At 42.8% G+C, this 14838-nt stretch overlaps 1 protein-coding gene across 10 annotated transcripts in view; it reads right to left on the minus strand.

The window, feature by feature from the left end:
- The window catches only part of DCAF6 (DDB1 and CUL4 associated factor 6), a 179938-nt gene that overhangs the window by 147280 nt on the left and 17820 nt on the right, over window positions 1–14838 (minus strand). For 9 of the 10 annotated variants that reach the window (XM_033428015.2, XM_049715486.1, XM_049715488.1 and 6 more), the window contains exon 2: window positions 6480–6541. Coding sequence is in view for 8 of the 10 variants with exons in the window: in XM_049715486.1 (XP_049571443.1) it covers window positions 6480–6541 (62 nt within the window). In the remaining 2 variants the exon portion in view is untranslated. Of the gene's footprint in view, window positions 1–3747; window positions 3805–6479; window positions 6542–14838 lie in introns of those variants that run through there. The other variant, XM_049715505.1, reaches the window with a different exon arrangement.

Here is a 14838-nt window from a genome sequence, read left to right on the forward strand (position 1 = left end):
TTAACACTAGAAAATTCTCCTTTGAGTAAGGAGAAAGACTTGACCTTAGTTCCTTAAAGAAACACATAAAATCCAATATGTAACACATGCTTTTGTCTCTTCAATAAACACTTCATAAGTGCCAAATATGTGGTAGGCACTCCCCTCGACACTAGACGAAGAAAATAAATTTATGAAGATATATTTGGTGTCCAGAGTGCTAGAGTAGAGGGAGGCAGGTATGCAGACTATGAACAAATAAATAAATGCATAATTATAATGTCAGTATTATGGTGAAAAAAACAGAAGAAATAGAAAGATACTGATGAGGAGTGGGGAGCTATTAGGGTGGTCAGGAAAAGCGTCTCCGACAGGTTAAGTTAAAGCTAAATGAAATGATGAGGTAAGCTTCAAAGATATGTGAGGAAGAAAGTTCTAGGCAAAAAACAAAATACGTACGACAGAGGTGTACTAGGTGCATTTAAAGAAACAGCAAAAAGATGAGTATGACTAAAACAAACATGTATAATGGAGAATACAGTAAGGGATGAAATGGAAAAGAAGGCAAGTGCCAAATCATGTAGGGTCTCTGAAGCAATAAGGCCTTTGGATTTACTATACGTAAGCCAGAAACCCATTAGAGAGTTTTGAGCAGCTGAGTGTGCTCACCTATAAAACAGATGATATATTATATAATTTTCTTCCTCTTCTCTCCTTATTGTGAAGAGCTTAATGAAAACTACAACATATACATATGTATAAGACATTAACACTGTTTACTGAATTTTTACTTTTAGAATAAATACATTGACAAATTTCAGAAAATAACAATGGCTACAGAATAGGAGGCAAATGAAATCAACACTGACAATACAAAAGCATATATAGCTGAAAAAGGTGTGAAATAGAGATAGGAAGGTGGAAGAAGGGTGAAAGCCTTAAATATAATTTACAGAATAGGGATTCAAGAAATACTGTCTATGAATGACAGAAAAGCAAAACGATGCTTAAGTGTGTTGTTTAAAATTAAAGTGACAGCTGGAGAGACTGAGAACAGTAACAAAATTTTTGAGAAGCCTACATCTTAGAAAATTGTATAAATTAGTTAATTCCTCTTCTATCATAGCAGAAAAACAATGGACAACACCCAAAGTTGACACTTCAAGAAAGGCCAACATAACACTATCACACAGAAATGAAAGAAATTACCAGAAGATCTGAAATAAAACACGGATTAAAAGAGGCTGCTTAAGGAGGATAAGAACAGAATAAGGGAGTGCAGTACATGTCCATTTCTTTTTGTTATGATCCATTTTTAACCATGAGCATCAGGAGAACCTCAAGAGTGGTGCTAAGGTTTAAAATAAATAACATATATTGATATCAAAAGTGTATTTACAGCATAATTATAATACCACAACTGTGAACAGGAAAAAGATAACATTTTGGAGGATCGGACTATAGACACTTTTCCCCTCTTTGCTTAAGTTTTAAATGTTTGAATCCTTAGAGTTAAGGCCTAGACACTCCAGTTTGCAATTTCTTTCCATGTGCTCGTTCTAGTCTCATGTTTTCAATTAGTAGCTATAGCACTGTTTTCCAAAGTATGATCCACAGATCACCTAGATTAAAATCACCTAAAGTGTTGACTAGAGATTCCGGGGACTTCCCTGGTGGTGCAGTACTTAAGAATCTGCCTGCCAATCAAGTACCTTTTTGGACCACAACACTATGAGACTAGCTATCAATTACAGGAAGAAAACGGTAAAAAATAAAAACATATGGAGGCTAAACAATATGCTTCTAAACAACTAAGAGATAACAGAAGAAATCAAAGAAGAAATCAAATAAATACCTAGAAACAAATGACAACGAAAACACAATGACCTAAAACCTATGGAATGCAGCAAAAGCAGTTCTAAGAGGGAAGTTTATAGGAATACAATCCTACCTCAAAAAACAAGAAAAATCTCAAATAAACAACCTAACCTTACACCTAAAGCAATCAGAGAAAGAACAAAAAAAAAACCTGAAGTTAGCAAAAGGAAAGAAATCATAAAGATCAGATCAGAAATAAATGAAAAAGAAATGAAGGAAACAATAGCAAAGATCAATAAAACTAAAAGCTGGTTCTTTGAGAAGATAAACAAAATTGATAAACCATTAGGCTCATCAGGAAAAAAGGGAGAAGACTCAAATCAACAGAATTAGAAATGAAAAAGGAGAAGTAACAACTGACTGCAGAAATACAAAGGAGCATGAGAGATTACTAAAAGCAACTATATGCCAATAAAATGGAAAACCTGGAAGAAATGGACAAATTCTTAGAAGAGTACAATCTTCCAAGACTGAACCAGGAAGGACTAGAAAGTATGAACAGACCATTCACAAGCACTGAAATTGAAACTGTGATTAAAAATCTTCCAACAAACAAAAAGCCCAGGGCCACATGGCTTCACAGGCAAATTCTAACAAAGATTTAGAGAAGAGTGAACAACTACCTTTCTAAAACTCTTCCAAAATACAGCAGAGTGAGGAACACTCCCAAACTCATTCTATGAGGCCACCATCACCCTGATACCAAACCAGACAAATATATCACAGAAAAAAAAATTTACAGGCCAATATCACTGACGAACATAGATGCGAAAATCCTCAACAAAATACTAGCAAACAGAATCCAACAGCACATTAAAAGGATCATACATCATGATCAAGTGGGGTTTATTCCAGGAATGCAAGGATTCTTCACTATATGCAAAACAATCAATGTGGCACACCGTTTTAACAAACTGAAGGATAAAAACCATGTGATCACCTCAATAGATGTAGAAAAAGCTTTTGACAAAATTCAACACCCATTTATGATAAAAACTCTCCAGAAAGTGGGCATAGAGAGAACCTACCTCAACATAATAAAAGCCATATATGACAAATTCACAGCCAACATCATTCTCAATGGTGAAAAACTGAAAGCATTTCCTCTAAGATCAGGAACAAGACAAGGTTGCCCACTTTCACCACTATTATTCAACATAGTTTTGGAAGTATTATCCATGGCAGTCAGAGAGGAAAAAGAAATAAAAGGAATCTAAATTGGAAAAGAAGAAAAAGTGTCACTGTTTGCAGATGACATGATCTATACATAGAAAATCCTAAAGATGACACCAGAAAACTGCTAGAGCTGATCAATGAATTTGGTAAAGTAGCAGGATACAAAATTAATGCACAGAAATCTGTTGCATTCCTACACACTAAAAATGAAAAATCAGAAACAGAAATTATGGAAACAATCCCATTTACCACTGCAACAAAAAGAATAAAATACCTAGGAATAATCTACCTAAGGAGGCAAAAGACCTGCATGATGAAATCTATAAGACACTGATGAAACACATTAAAGACCATACAAACAGATGGAAAGATATACCATGTTCTTGGATTAGAAGAATCAATATTGTGAAAATGACTATATTACTCAAAGCAATCTACAGATTCAGTGCAATCCGTATCAAACTACCAATGGCATTCTTCACTGAACTAGAACAAAAAATTTTACAATTTGCACGGAAACACAAAAGACCCCAAATAGCCAAAGCAATCTTGAGAAAGAAAACAGAGCTGGAGGAATCAGGCTCCCTGACTTCAGACTATACTACAAAGCTACAGTAATCAAGACAGTATGGTACTGGCATAAAAACAGTATATCAATCAATGGAATAGGATAGAAAGCCCAGTGATAAACCCACACACATATGGTCACCTTACCTTTGAGAAAGGAGGCAAGAATATACAATGGAGAAAAGACAGCTTCTTCAATAAGTGGTGCTGGGAAAACCGGACAGCTACAGGTAAAAGAATGAAATTAGAACACTTCCTAACACCATACACAAAAATAAACTCAAAATGGATTAAAGACCTAAATGTAAGACCAGACACTATCAAACTCTTAGAGGAAAACATAGGCAGAACACTCTATGACATAAATCACAGCAAGATCCTTTTTGACCCACCTCCTAGATTAACGGAAATAAAATCAAAAATAAACAAATGGGACCTAATGAACCTTAAAAGCTTTTGCACAGCAAAGGAAACCATAAACAAGAGAAAAAGACAAACCTCCAAATGGGAGAAAATATTTGCAAACGAAGCAACGGACAAAGGATTAATCTCCAAAACATACAAGCAGCTTATGCATCTCAGTATCAAAAGACCAAGCAACCCGATCCAAGAATGGGCGGAAGACCTAAACAGACATTTCTCCAAAGTAGACATGCAGATTGCCAACAAACACATGAAAAGATGTTCAACAGCACTAATCATTAGAGAAATGCAAATCAAAACCACAATGAGGTATCACCTCACACCGGTCAGAATGGCCATCATCAAGAAATCTAGAAACAATAAATGCTGGAGAGGGTGTGGAGAAAAGAGAACGCTCCTGCACTGTTGGTGGGAATGTAAATTGATATAGCCACTATGGAGAACAGTATGGAGGTTCTTTAAAACACTGAAAATAGAACTACCTAATGACCCAGCAATCCCACTACTGAGCATATACCCTGAGAAAACCATAATTCAAAAAGAGTCATGTAACACAAAGTTCACTGCAGCACTATTTACAATAGCCAAGACATGGAAGCAACCTAAATGTCCATTGACAGATGAATGGATAAAGAAGATGTGGCACCTATATACAATGGAATATTACTCTGCCATAAAAAGGAACAAAATTGAGTCATTTGTAATGAGGTGGACGGACCTAGAGCCTGTCATACAGAGTGAAGTAAGTCAGAAAGAGAAAAGCAAATACCATACGCTAACACACATATAAGCAATCTAAAACCTAGTGGGAGGACAGGAATAAAGACACAAACGTAGAGAACAGACTTGAGGACACAGAGTGGGAAGGGGAAGCTGGTACGAAGTGAGAGAGTAGCATTGACATATATATACTACCAAATGTGAAATGGATGGCTAGTGGGAAGCTGCTGCATAGCACAGGGAAATCAGCTCGATGCTTTGTGATGACCTAGAGGGGTGAAATAGGGAGGGTGGGAGGGAGGCTCAAGAGGGAAGGGATATGGGGATATATGTATACATATAGCTGATTCACTGTTTTGTACAGCAGAAACTAACACAACATTGTAAAACAATTATACTCCAATAAGAATGTTTAAAAAAAAAAGGAGATTCTTAAACAATGGGGGAAATTTGATTATGGACTATGTATTAGATGATACCAAAAAATATACTATCTTGTTAAATTATATAATGCCATTTTGATTACATTAAAAAATGTCCATTACTTTTAGCTTATATACAGAGGTGAAATGATTTCACATCTGAGATTTGCTTTAAAATACTTCAGCAAAGTGAAAAAAAATGAAATGGTAAAAGAAAATGTGCCAAAATCTTGATTAACTGCTAAATCCAGGTCCTGAGTATATGAAAAGCATGATTAAAGGGTTTTTTTAAATTAATTGATTGATTGATTTTTTTATTTATTCATTCACTCATTTATTTTTGGCTGTGTTTGGTCTTCGTTTCTGCACGTGGGCTTCTCATTGTGGTGGCTTCTCTTGTTGCAGAGCACGGGCTCTAGGCACATGGGCTTCAGTAGTTGTGGCACACGAGCTCAGTAGTTGTGTCTCACGGGGTCTAGAGCACAGGCTCAGTAGTTGTTACACACAGGCTTAGTTGCTCCACGGCATGTGTGATCTTCCCAGACCACAGCTTGAACCCATGTCCCTTGCATTGGCAGGCAGATTCTTAATCACTGTGCCACCAGGAAAGTCCAGTGTCTGAAGTTTTCCTAACAAAACCTTACAAGAGTTTTGTTTTGACCTTGTTAAATTTGGGGTGCTATTAGACATGCAACTGGAATGTTAACTAGAGAGTTATTTATATAAATCTGGAGTTCTGGGAAGAAGTGGAAAGTTGGAAGTCATGTTTTTCAGCCATGGGACTAAACAAAACCACTTAGAAAAGTGAAGAGAAAACAGGGTGGGAGGAACCAAGATATAATGTTGGTACATCCAACATTTGAAGGTGAAGAGGTGGAGGAGTCAGGGAAGAAGACAGAGAAGATGCAACAAGTCAATGAGATAGAAAGAAAACCAAGAGAGTGTGGTGTTAGCAGAATCCAAGAGAATAAGTATTTCAAAAAAGAAAATGTATTCAACCAATGTCTAAAGTTTCTGAGAAGTGACCACTAGATTTGGAGACATTAAGATCACTAGTGACTGTCACAAAATCAGTACCAATAGAGTGAAAGAGATGAAAACCTTTTGATAATGTTAGAAAACTCATCATTCTTTAAAAAATCTCCCATATGCTTTCCTAAATTCAAAGTATACTTTTACGTTTTAATGTAAAACTTAATTCTCCCATTTTCTTATACTTAGTCCAATCTCTTTTGGGAGGACTGGGGCAGTTCCTCAAACATCTGAACACTTAGTATTAAAGTCCTTCATAGTTGAGAATTAACTATTACTTACACAGCCATCATGCACATTCAGGGTTGCTTCAAGTTTTAATCTTTGGATAAATTCTCTTCTTCCTGTTTAAAAAGAAAGAACTAAATAAATCATACAATTCATTGCTTAGACAAGTGTAACACTGTTAAGAGCCTAGGAACTGTCATGAGGTAGAGTCAAGCTCTAATTTTAATTCCTCCATTTACAGGCTGAGTGACACTGGGCAAATTAACTCCTCCTCAGCCCTAGTTTCCTCATTAGAGTACCTACCTACCTCATGTGGTTATTAAGTGATTCAAGGAGAGAAAGGGCTTAGCACAGTATCTGGAACCACAATAAACACTTAAATGTTCCCTTCATTCATCCATTCATTCAACAAATATATTGTGTACTTACTCCATTCCAGGTCGCGTTCTAGGAGCTAGAGATACAATGGTAAAATAAAAGAGAAAAAGATCCCTGACTCTAGTTAGCTTAATGAAAGAAAATAAACAATATGTGACTTGCTAAAAACTCTATATGGAAAAATAAAGCAGAGAAAGGGGATAAGAGAAGACTGGAGGTGGGGAATAGGTTTTCAATTTTAAAAAGGATGGCAAACTGTTTTAGAATATGCCACCTATTTTTAAACATCTCACTTTCAGAAATGCTAAAATACTTAGAAGTTCATTTCACAGTGATGAAATGTGAGAGCACAAAAATTAAATCAGCCTAAATATCCATCAATAGCAGAAAAGTTATCATACTTCAAAAATATAATAAATTCCTCCTTTGAAAAAGAGAAATTATGTTTCTTTAAGAAATGAATCATTTTTACCAAAAATGGACCAAAAAGCTTCATGCTTATTCAGAAGCTGTAATGAAAGGAAGCCGAATATATATATGACAAAGAACAGTAATTAGCTAAGTAATCAGGCTGATGAGATTTCAAAATTAAATCTGACTATGCTCTCTATATACTGTCACAAGGGACTCTATTATGTTTTCTTGCATTCCACGTAAAGAGCAAGATCTTCTTGAAGCCAGACTGTTTTCTCTGTCCTTGCCTGTAACTGGTAAGATCGCTAGATAATGGATGAACACGTGGGTTAAAGATTTTGCGTGTGTTCGGGTGGGGTATACTTCCTAAACTTATTGGAATAAAACAACCTGCAGAAATTCAGCAAAGTATTTTCATGAATTAGGTTATACTTTATATAATTAACTTTTCAAATCTGATTTTCAGTTTTAAAAAGATGCTAACTAGTAAACAGAAAAAATTTTTTTAAATCTTTTCCTTTTGGCCGATTCCTTTGGCAATCCTACTGAGTTATAAATTAAGAGTTAAGGAAAGAAGTATTCAAATTAACAACACGACAGTAATTAAAATTCATTAAAATGCTAAGAAAAAAGTATTAAAAATTTTCTTCCAAATTTTTAAAATCTGGGCTTGAAAACATGGCTCTAGCCATTTCCAACTAGAGAAAATGGTAGTGCAACATGAGAGAATAGAAGACAAAGTGAGTAATTTGAGCAAGAATTCTTCCATATGACCTTGTACATAAAAACATGCACTGAGACACGATAGGGACAAGACAGCTCCTAAATGATATTTTTATATGTGACTTAGGAGATCAAAATGATTGTATTGGGCTTCCCTCGTGGCCCAGTGGTTAAGAATCCGTCTGCCAATGCAGGGGACACGGGTTTGAGCCCCGGTCCGGGAAGATCCCACATGCCGCGGAGCAACTAAGCCCATGCGCCACAACTACTGAGCCTGCGCTCTAGAGCCCGCGAGGCACAACTACTGAAGTCTGCGTGCCACAACTACTGAAACCCGCGTGCCTAGAGCCCATGCTCCGCAACGAGAAGCCACCACAATGAGAAGCCCACGCACCACAATGAAGAGTGGCCCCCGCTCACGACAACTAGAGAAAAGCCTGCACGCAGCAACGAAGACCCAACACAGCCAAAAATAAATAAATAAATTTATTTATTTTTTAAAAAATTGTATTGCCCCATATTCCATAAAATGGGCTTCTAGAACAACCTAGTATAAACCTCCTCTACCCTTTTGGTAATTAAATGCACTACACCAAGAAATAGGAGCTGAAAGCTAGGATAAAAATAAGAACTATAAGTTTAAAAAAAAAAACTGAGTCCTCTCAAATTAAAATAAAAATAAACTCATGCCTATTATCAAGAACTGTGATGAGTCTGGCCTACTTGTAAGCTAACAAGCTACCTGCCACCATTTCATGGATGCTGGCAGAAGACACAGGACTTCTGAGTCAGAGGCAAAGGATTTTACTCCTCAAGGAGAGTGAGCTTCAGGTTCACATTAGTTCCCCTTGTCCCCCAATTCCCCCAGGGCAATGCAGAGGGGTCTGGAGGGATACTGCACATGCAATGGGTTTGAATCACAGCTGGGGAACCCTGAACTGAAGGAACGCAAATCTTATATCAAGCAAATCTGCCTAACCTTTGTCCCAAAGGAAAACATTATCTTTATTATTCTGGACAATAAATAAATCTGCCCTCTGCTCCACAGGGAGATATTATATCTCCCAAGTCTGTTCTCTGAAAAGAGAGTCCAGAACAAAGCAGCCAGTGCCTCTGCTCACAAGATGTGCAGAAATACAAAAGAGACATGGAGAACTGTCTCCCAACAATTACCCATTTGTTATGGATGAATTTACCTATCACTGAGACTTTCTCTCCAAGTCTTTCTTGCAGCCCAAGCTGCCTCATTTAATTCCGTCTCTTTTACATTCTATTCTATATTAATAGATTGTAAGCTCCATAAAAAAAACACTCTTTTGTTCACTCAAGTATCCTAAGTGCCTAGAACAGTGCCTAAGACAAAGGGGGCACTCAATATACATTCCTGAATCAGTGAATAAATGAACAGGCTCATAATACTGATTCTGTTCTTCAACGTGTTTTCACTCAATAATACAAGGTGAACATCTTTCACTGGCAATAAATATAGACATATTGCTCATTTTTAATGGCTCTGTAACTTATGAAACAGCTTCATAACTTATTTATTCAAGTACCTATCTCTGTTACTAGACTGAGATGCTTGGGACAAGAAATGTTAGGCTTAAATCTAACTTGGAACATACTACACATACACTGGGCAAAACTTAACATCTCAGGGCCTTAGTTCTACATTTGTAAAAATTTTATATTTGATGGGAATAATACCATCAACTTTACAGGTTTATTGTCTGGAATAAATTAAGTAGCATATGCAAAACTCATAGATGTGACTGATCTACTATAGACACTTAAGATTCGTTCTCTCCCTATGTACACGTGGGATTGTTCTAAGTTAATATTGTCTGAAAAGAGAAAATGATTTTTTTGTTTGTTTTTGTTTTTAGGCCGCACCGTGTAGCATGTGGGATCTTAGTTCCCCGACCAGGGCTCAAATCCGTACCCCCTGCACCCGGAGTGCGGAGTCTAACCACTGGACCACCAGGGAAGTCCCGAGAGAAAATGATTTTTAAAGAATGACTTCATTGGGCTTCTCTGGTGGTGCAGTGGTTGAGAATCTGCCTGCCAATGCAGGGGACCCGGGTTCGAGCCCTGGTCTGGGAAGATCCCACATACCGCGGAGCAACTAGCCCCGTGAGCCATAATTACTGAGCCTGCGCATCTGGAGCCTGTGCTCCGCAACAAGAGAGGCCGCGATAGTGAGAGGCCCGCGCACCGCTATGAGGAGTGGCCCCCACTTGCCGCAACTGGAGAAAGCCCTCGCACAGAAACGAAGAGCCAACACAGCCATAAATAAATAAATTAAATTTTTTTAAAAAAAGTCAAAATTCCTTAAAAAAAAACAATGACTTCATTAAGGAGTTGGGGTAACTTCAACTGGTTAAGAGAAAAGAATAAGGCTGCTGATACTGAGAAACAGAGACAGAAGAGCACTTTAACAAAACTTTTTGTAAGGTCGGATCTTAACAAACGGCACCGCGAAACAGAGGAAAGCTTCAAGTGAGCTTTATTAGGGAGCGCTCCCGGGCGAGGTTCACTGGTCCGAGAGAAAGGGGCCAGAGAAGTCGCGCCCGGGCAAGGGTTGGGCAAGATTTTATAGGGGAAGAAGGGAAAGGGGTGTGGTGAATCTGGGAGGGCGCAGGGTATTCCTTATTTGGTGGTCTTTTCGGGTATCCTGGGGGACCGTTAGTCCCGCGCCTCGAAAGGCGGGAAGGCTGAGCTGGGTGCAAAGTCCCCAGGTCAGTTCCTGGAACTGGGTGGTCCGGAAAGTCTCCAAGTCAGTTTCTGGAACTGGGTGGTCCGGAGAGTTTCGGCCTGATGCAACCTGTGAATCTGATTGTGTTCCCCTGCCTCGGGCCAGTTGGCCTTACATCCCAACATCTTTGGTGTAATGGGGCGGCGTCCTGATCTCTGGCTACTTCATGCTGAATGGGGGTGTCGAAAGGGGAGTCGGGCGACCAGAGGTCCGAGGCTTAGGGGAGACCAGTGGGGGGTTCTGTAGGAAGCAAGGTGTAAGGACCGAGGCGCATTTGGTTTGTGGCCACCCGAGAGACTTCCTCCATGCGCCTGCGAAGTAACCTAAGAAAACAGGGAGCAAGCATGCTACGAAGAGGGTGCAGTCCGGGTTTGAAAGAGGGGTGTCAAAGAGTCCCTCTCTCGGCGGGCTCAGGGCCTCTATGACTTGGGGGCAGGAGTGGGAAGGGGAGGTCCCGGTGTCGGAGATAGGCAAGAGGGAGGCTGGGTTTAGGAGGGGGAAGAGGTCGAGGGAGATAGCAGCGTTTTCAATGAACAGTAGGTGGAACTCCTGGATGTGGGAGGGGCCCAGGAGGGAGAGAGACCTGTGGCCTAGGAGGTCGGCCAGCCGGTGGGAGGAAAACACGGTTAGTGGGTGGGCCAGAGTCAGTTATTGTTTGGTCAGTTCGGCTGCCGCTGCTAGGGCCCGAAGGCATGGTTGCCATCCCCGAATGGTTGGGTCTAGCTGTTTGGAGAGGTAAGCCACGGGGCGGTAGGAAGGCCCTACAGGCTGGGCAAGGAGTCCAGTGGCTATTCCGGGCCCGTTCATCCACAAAAAGGTGAAAAGGTCGGTTTGGGTTGGGCAGAGAAAGGGGAGGAGAAGGTATCAGCGCGTTACGGAGAGTGAGAAAGGCCTGTCGAACGGCGGAAGGAGAGGTGAGGGGTCCTTGAGGGGTTTCTTTAGCGGCTAGATATAAGGGTTTAGCGAGGAGAGCAAAGTTAGGGATCCAGACTACTGGGTGGAGAGGAATTATGGCCTCATTGATTAGTCGGAGGTCCTGGACCAGGCGATAATCCCCAGAGGTCTTGCGGACAGGCAGGATGGGGGTGCTGCAGGGAGAGTCAGTGGGGATAAGGAGTCCCTGGTTTAGGAGTCTGGTGATAATAGGTTGTAGGCCCCTAAGGTGAGTCTCAGAGATGGGAAATTGGGGCCTTGATGGAAATTTGGAGGGGTCCTTTAGGCGGATGAGGACGGGGGAATGGTGTGTTGCTATTATGGGCTTAGAAGTATCCCAGACTTGGGGATTGATTGGGTTCGGTGTGACTGGAAGAGGGGGATAGGAGGGGGAGGGTTCTAGAGACAGGCCGAGAAGAGGAAGCAGGAGTTGGGAGGAGGGGACCTTAGGGTCAAGTCTAACCAGCTGGAGGGAGGCCCCTAAGTGGAAAAGGACATCTCGGCCTAGCAAGGGAACTGGGCAGGATGGTATGACTAAGAAAGAATGAGTAAAAGGGAGTCCTTCGATATGGCATGCGAGTGGACCGGTCTGGAGTGGGAAGGATGGTTTGCCATCAATACCCATGACCGAGATCTGGGAAGGAGAAACTGGCCCGGAATAAGTAGGCAGGACCGAATAGATAGCCCCCGTGTCCACCAGAAATGAGATGGACTTACCCGCTACCTGTAGCGTTACCCTGGGCTCGGCGAGGGTGATGGGGGTCTTCGAGTCCGGGCGCCGTCAGTCGTCAGCCAATCCCAGCAGTTCAAGTGGTAATGCCATTGGGTAAGCCTGCCCCCCGCGTGGAGACGCTGAGGGAGGACCAGTCGTAGGGCAGTCACTCTTCCAGTGGCCCATTAGCCCGCAGCTGGGACAGGGCTTAGAAGGAGGTTGGGGATTGGGACATTGGCGAGCCCAGTGGCCTTCTTTTCCACATTTGAAGCAGGCCCCCGGCGGGGTTGCCTTTTGCAGACCCCGTGGATGCTGTGATCCAAGGGAGATGGCCGGCCTTAGGGCGGCTACAAGAGCTTGGGTTTGGAGGGCCACCTTTTGGTGCATTCGAGCCTGTCGGCTGGATTCTGCCAAATCCTCACGGCCATTATAGACTCTAAAGGCCATCTTTACCAGATCTCAAATAGGGGTTTGAGGGCCGTCTTCTGCCCGTCTTAATTTCTTTCGGATGTCCGGGGCTGATTGGGTGATAAAATGGGTGGCTAGGACCGCTGCCCCTGCCGGGGTGTCGGGATCCAGCCGGGTGTAGAGAGTTAAGGCCTCTGTAAGGCGATTGAGAAAGATAGCTGGATTTTCGTTAGGTTCTTGGGTTATCTCTTTTAGTTTTTCAAATTTGACTGCCTTATGAGCGGCAGCCTGCATGCCAGCCAGGAGGCATTGGATCATGAAGTCGCGTTTATGACGGCCATCTTGGCCATCCTGATAAGTCCAGCCTGGATCGGTGCCAGGTACGGCAGTCGCTCCGACAGGCATGGAGTTGTCGACAGGCATGGAGTTATCAGTAAGGTGAACCTGATCTGCATGGTTTCGGGCAGCAGTTTGAATTCTTTCCCTATCGTCAGGGGTCAGAGTAGAAGATAGGATCACAAAGATACCGTGCCAGGTTAGATCGTAAGCTTGAGAGAGAGAGCGAAATTCTTTAATGTAGCGGGAAGAGTCGGCAGAAAAGGAGCCTAATCGCTTTTCTATTTGAGAGAGATCTTGGAGAGAAAAGGGAACGTGAACTCTAACTAATCCTTCCGCTCCTGCTACCTTCCTCAGAGGGCAGAGGAGATGTGGATCTTGGGAGTCGTGAGAGCGTGTATGTGCACTAATTGGCGAAGCAAGGGGCGTGGGAGGAGAAACCTCGGGGGAACGGTTGGAGGGGAACGGGTTCGGGAGGAGGAGGGACCGCTTCAGGGTAGGGTGGAGGTTGGAGAGGAGCTCTGGAGGGGGAAGAGCGAGAGATTCGGGTGGGTCGGCTAGTGGAGAGGGGTTATCGTCAAAGGAAATTAGGGGCTTGAATGTAGGAGATGTCTGTTTGGCAAGAAGGATCTGGGAAGTGGAACAATCAACGCAGAGGGAAGGGCGGGAGCGCAAATACCAGAAGGCCTGAACATAGGGGACCTCGGACCATTTGCCCGTCCTGCGGCAGTAATTATCTAGATCACGGAGGATGTTAAAATCGAAAGTCCCTTCAGGAGGCCATTTGGATTGATTGTCTAGAGGATATTGTGGCCAGGCCACAGTGGAATAGAAAATAAGCCGTCAGCAACAGAGATCTTGGGAGAAACCGAGAGCTGTAAAACTGGCTAGGAGACACCCCAGGGGCGTCTTAGAATCTGGTTTCGATTGTGAGGTTCCCATGACCCCCAGTCTGTCCCTGAGTGAATGGAGAGGGAGAGAGGCGTCCCTGGTCTCCGTCTCCAATTCACGGCAGGTCGGAGGGCGGTCAGGCGATAGGGACGTCTCTACAATCACCCGAGGCCCGACGGGTCGGGGAGCGGTCAGGCAATTGGGACGTCTCCACAGTTGCCCGAGGCCCGGAGAGAGGACGGAGGAGTCCCTGACGCACCCCGGGGACAGGGAGTCCAGTGGGTAGGGACTCTGGGGGTCGGAGGGAACAAGGGAGGGGGACTTACCCCGTTTTCTGCCAGATCAGGTGGATGAGTAGATGTTCCCTGGTTGTCTCCTGGGGGAGGGCAGGAGCGTCCCGCGCGGTAACCCGCGGGGCTTGGTACCCCTCCCGGGTTTCGGCACCAAATGTAAGGTCGGATCTTAACAAACGGCACCGCGAAACAGAGGAAAGCTTCAAGTGAGCTTTATTAGGGAGCGCTCCCGGGCGAGGTTCACTGGTCCGAGAGAAAGGGGCCAGAGAAGTCGCGCCCGGGCAAGGGTTGGGCAAGATTTTATAGGGGAAGAAGGGAAAGGGGTGTGGTGAATCTGGGAGGGTGCAGGGTATTCCTTATTTGGTGGTCTTTTCAGGTATCCTGGGGGACCGTTAGTACCGCGCCTCGAAAGGCGGGAAGGCTGGGCCGGGTGCAAAGTCCCCAGGTCAGTTCCTGGAACTGGGTGGTCCGGAAAGTCTCCAAGTCAGTTTCTGGAACTGGGTGGTCCGGAGAGCTTCGGTCTGATGCAACCTGTGAATCTGATTGTGTTCCCCTGCCTCGGGCCAGTTG

Source organism: Orcinus orca, chromosome 1 (assembly GCF_937001465.1).
Source record: "Orcinus orca chromosome 1, mOrcOrc1.1, whole genome shotgun sequence".
Taxonomy (NCBI): domain Eukaryota; kingdom Metazoa; phylum Chordata; class Mammalia; order Artiodactyla; family Delphinidae; genus Orcinus; species Orcinus orca.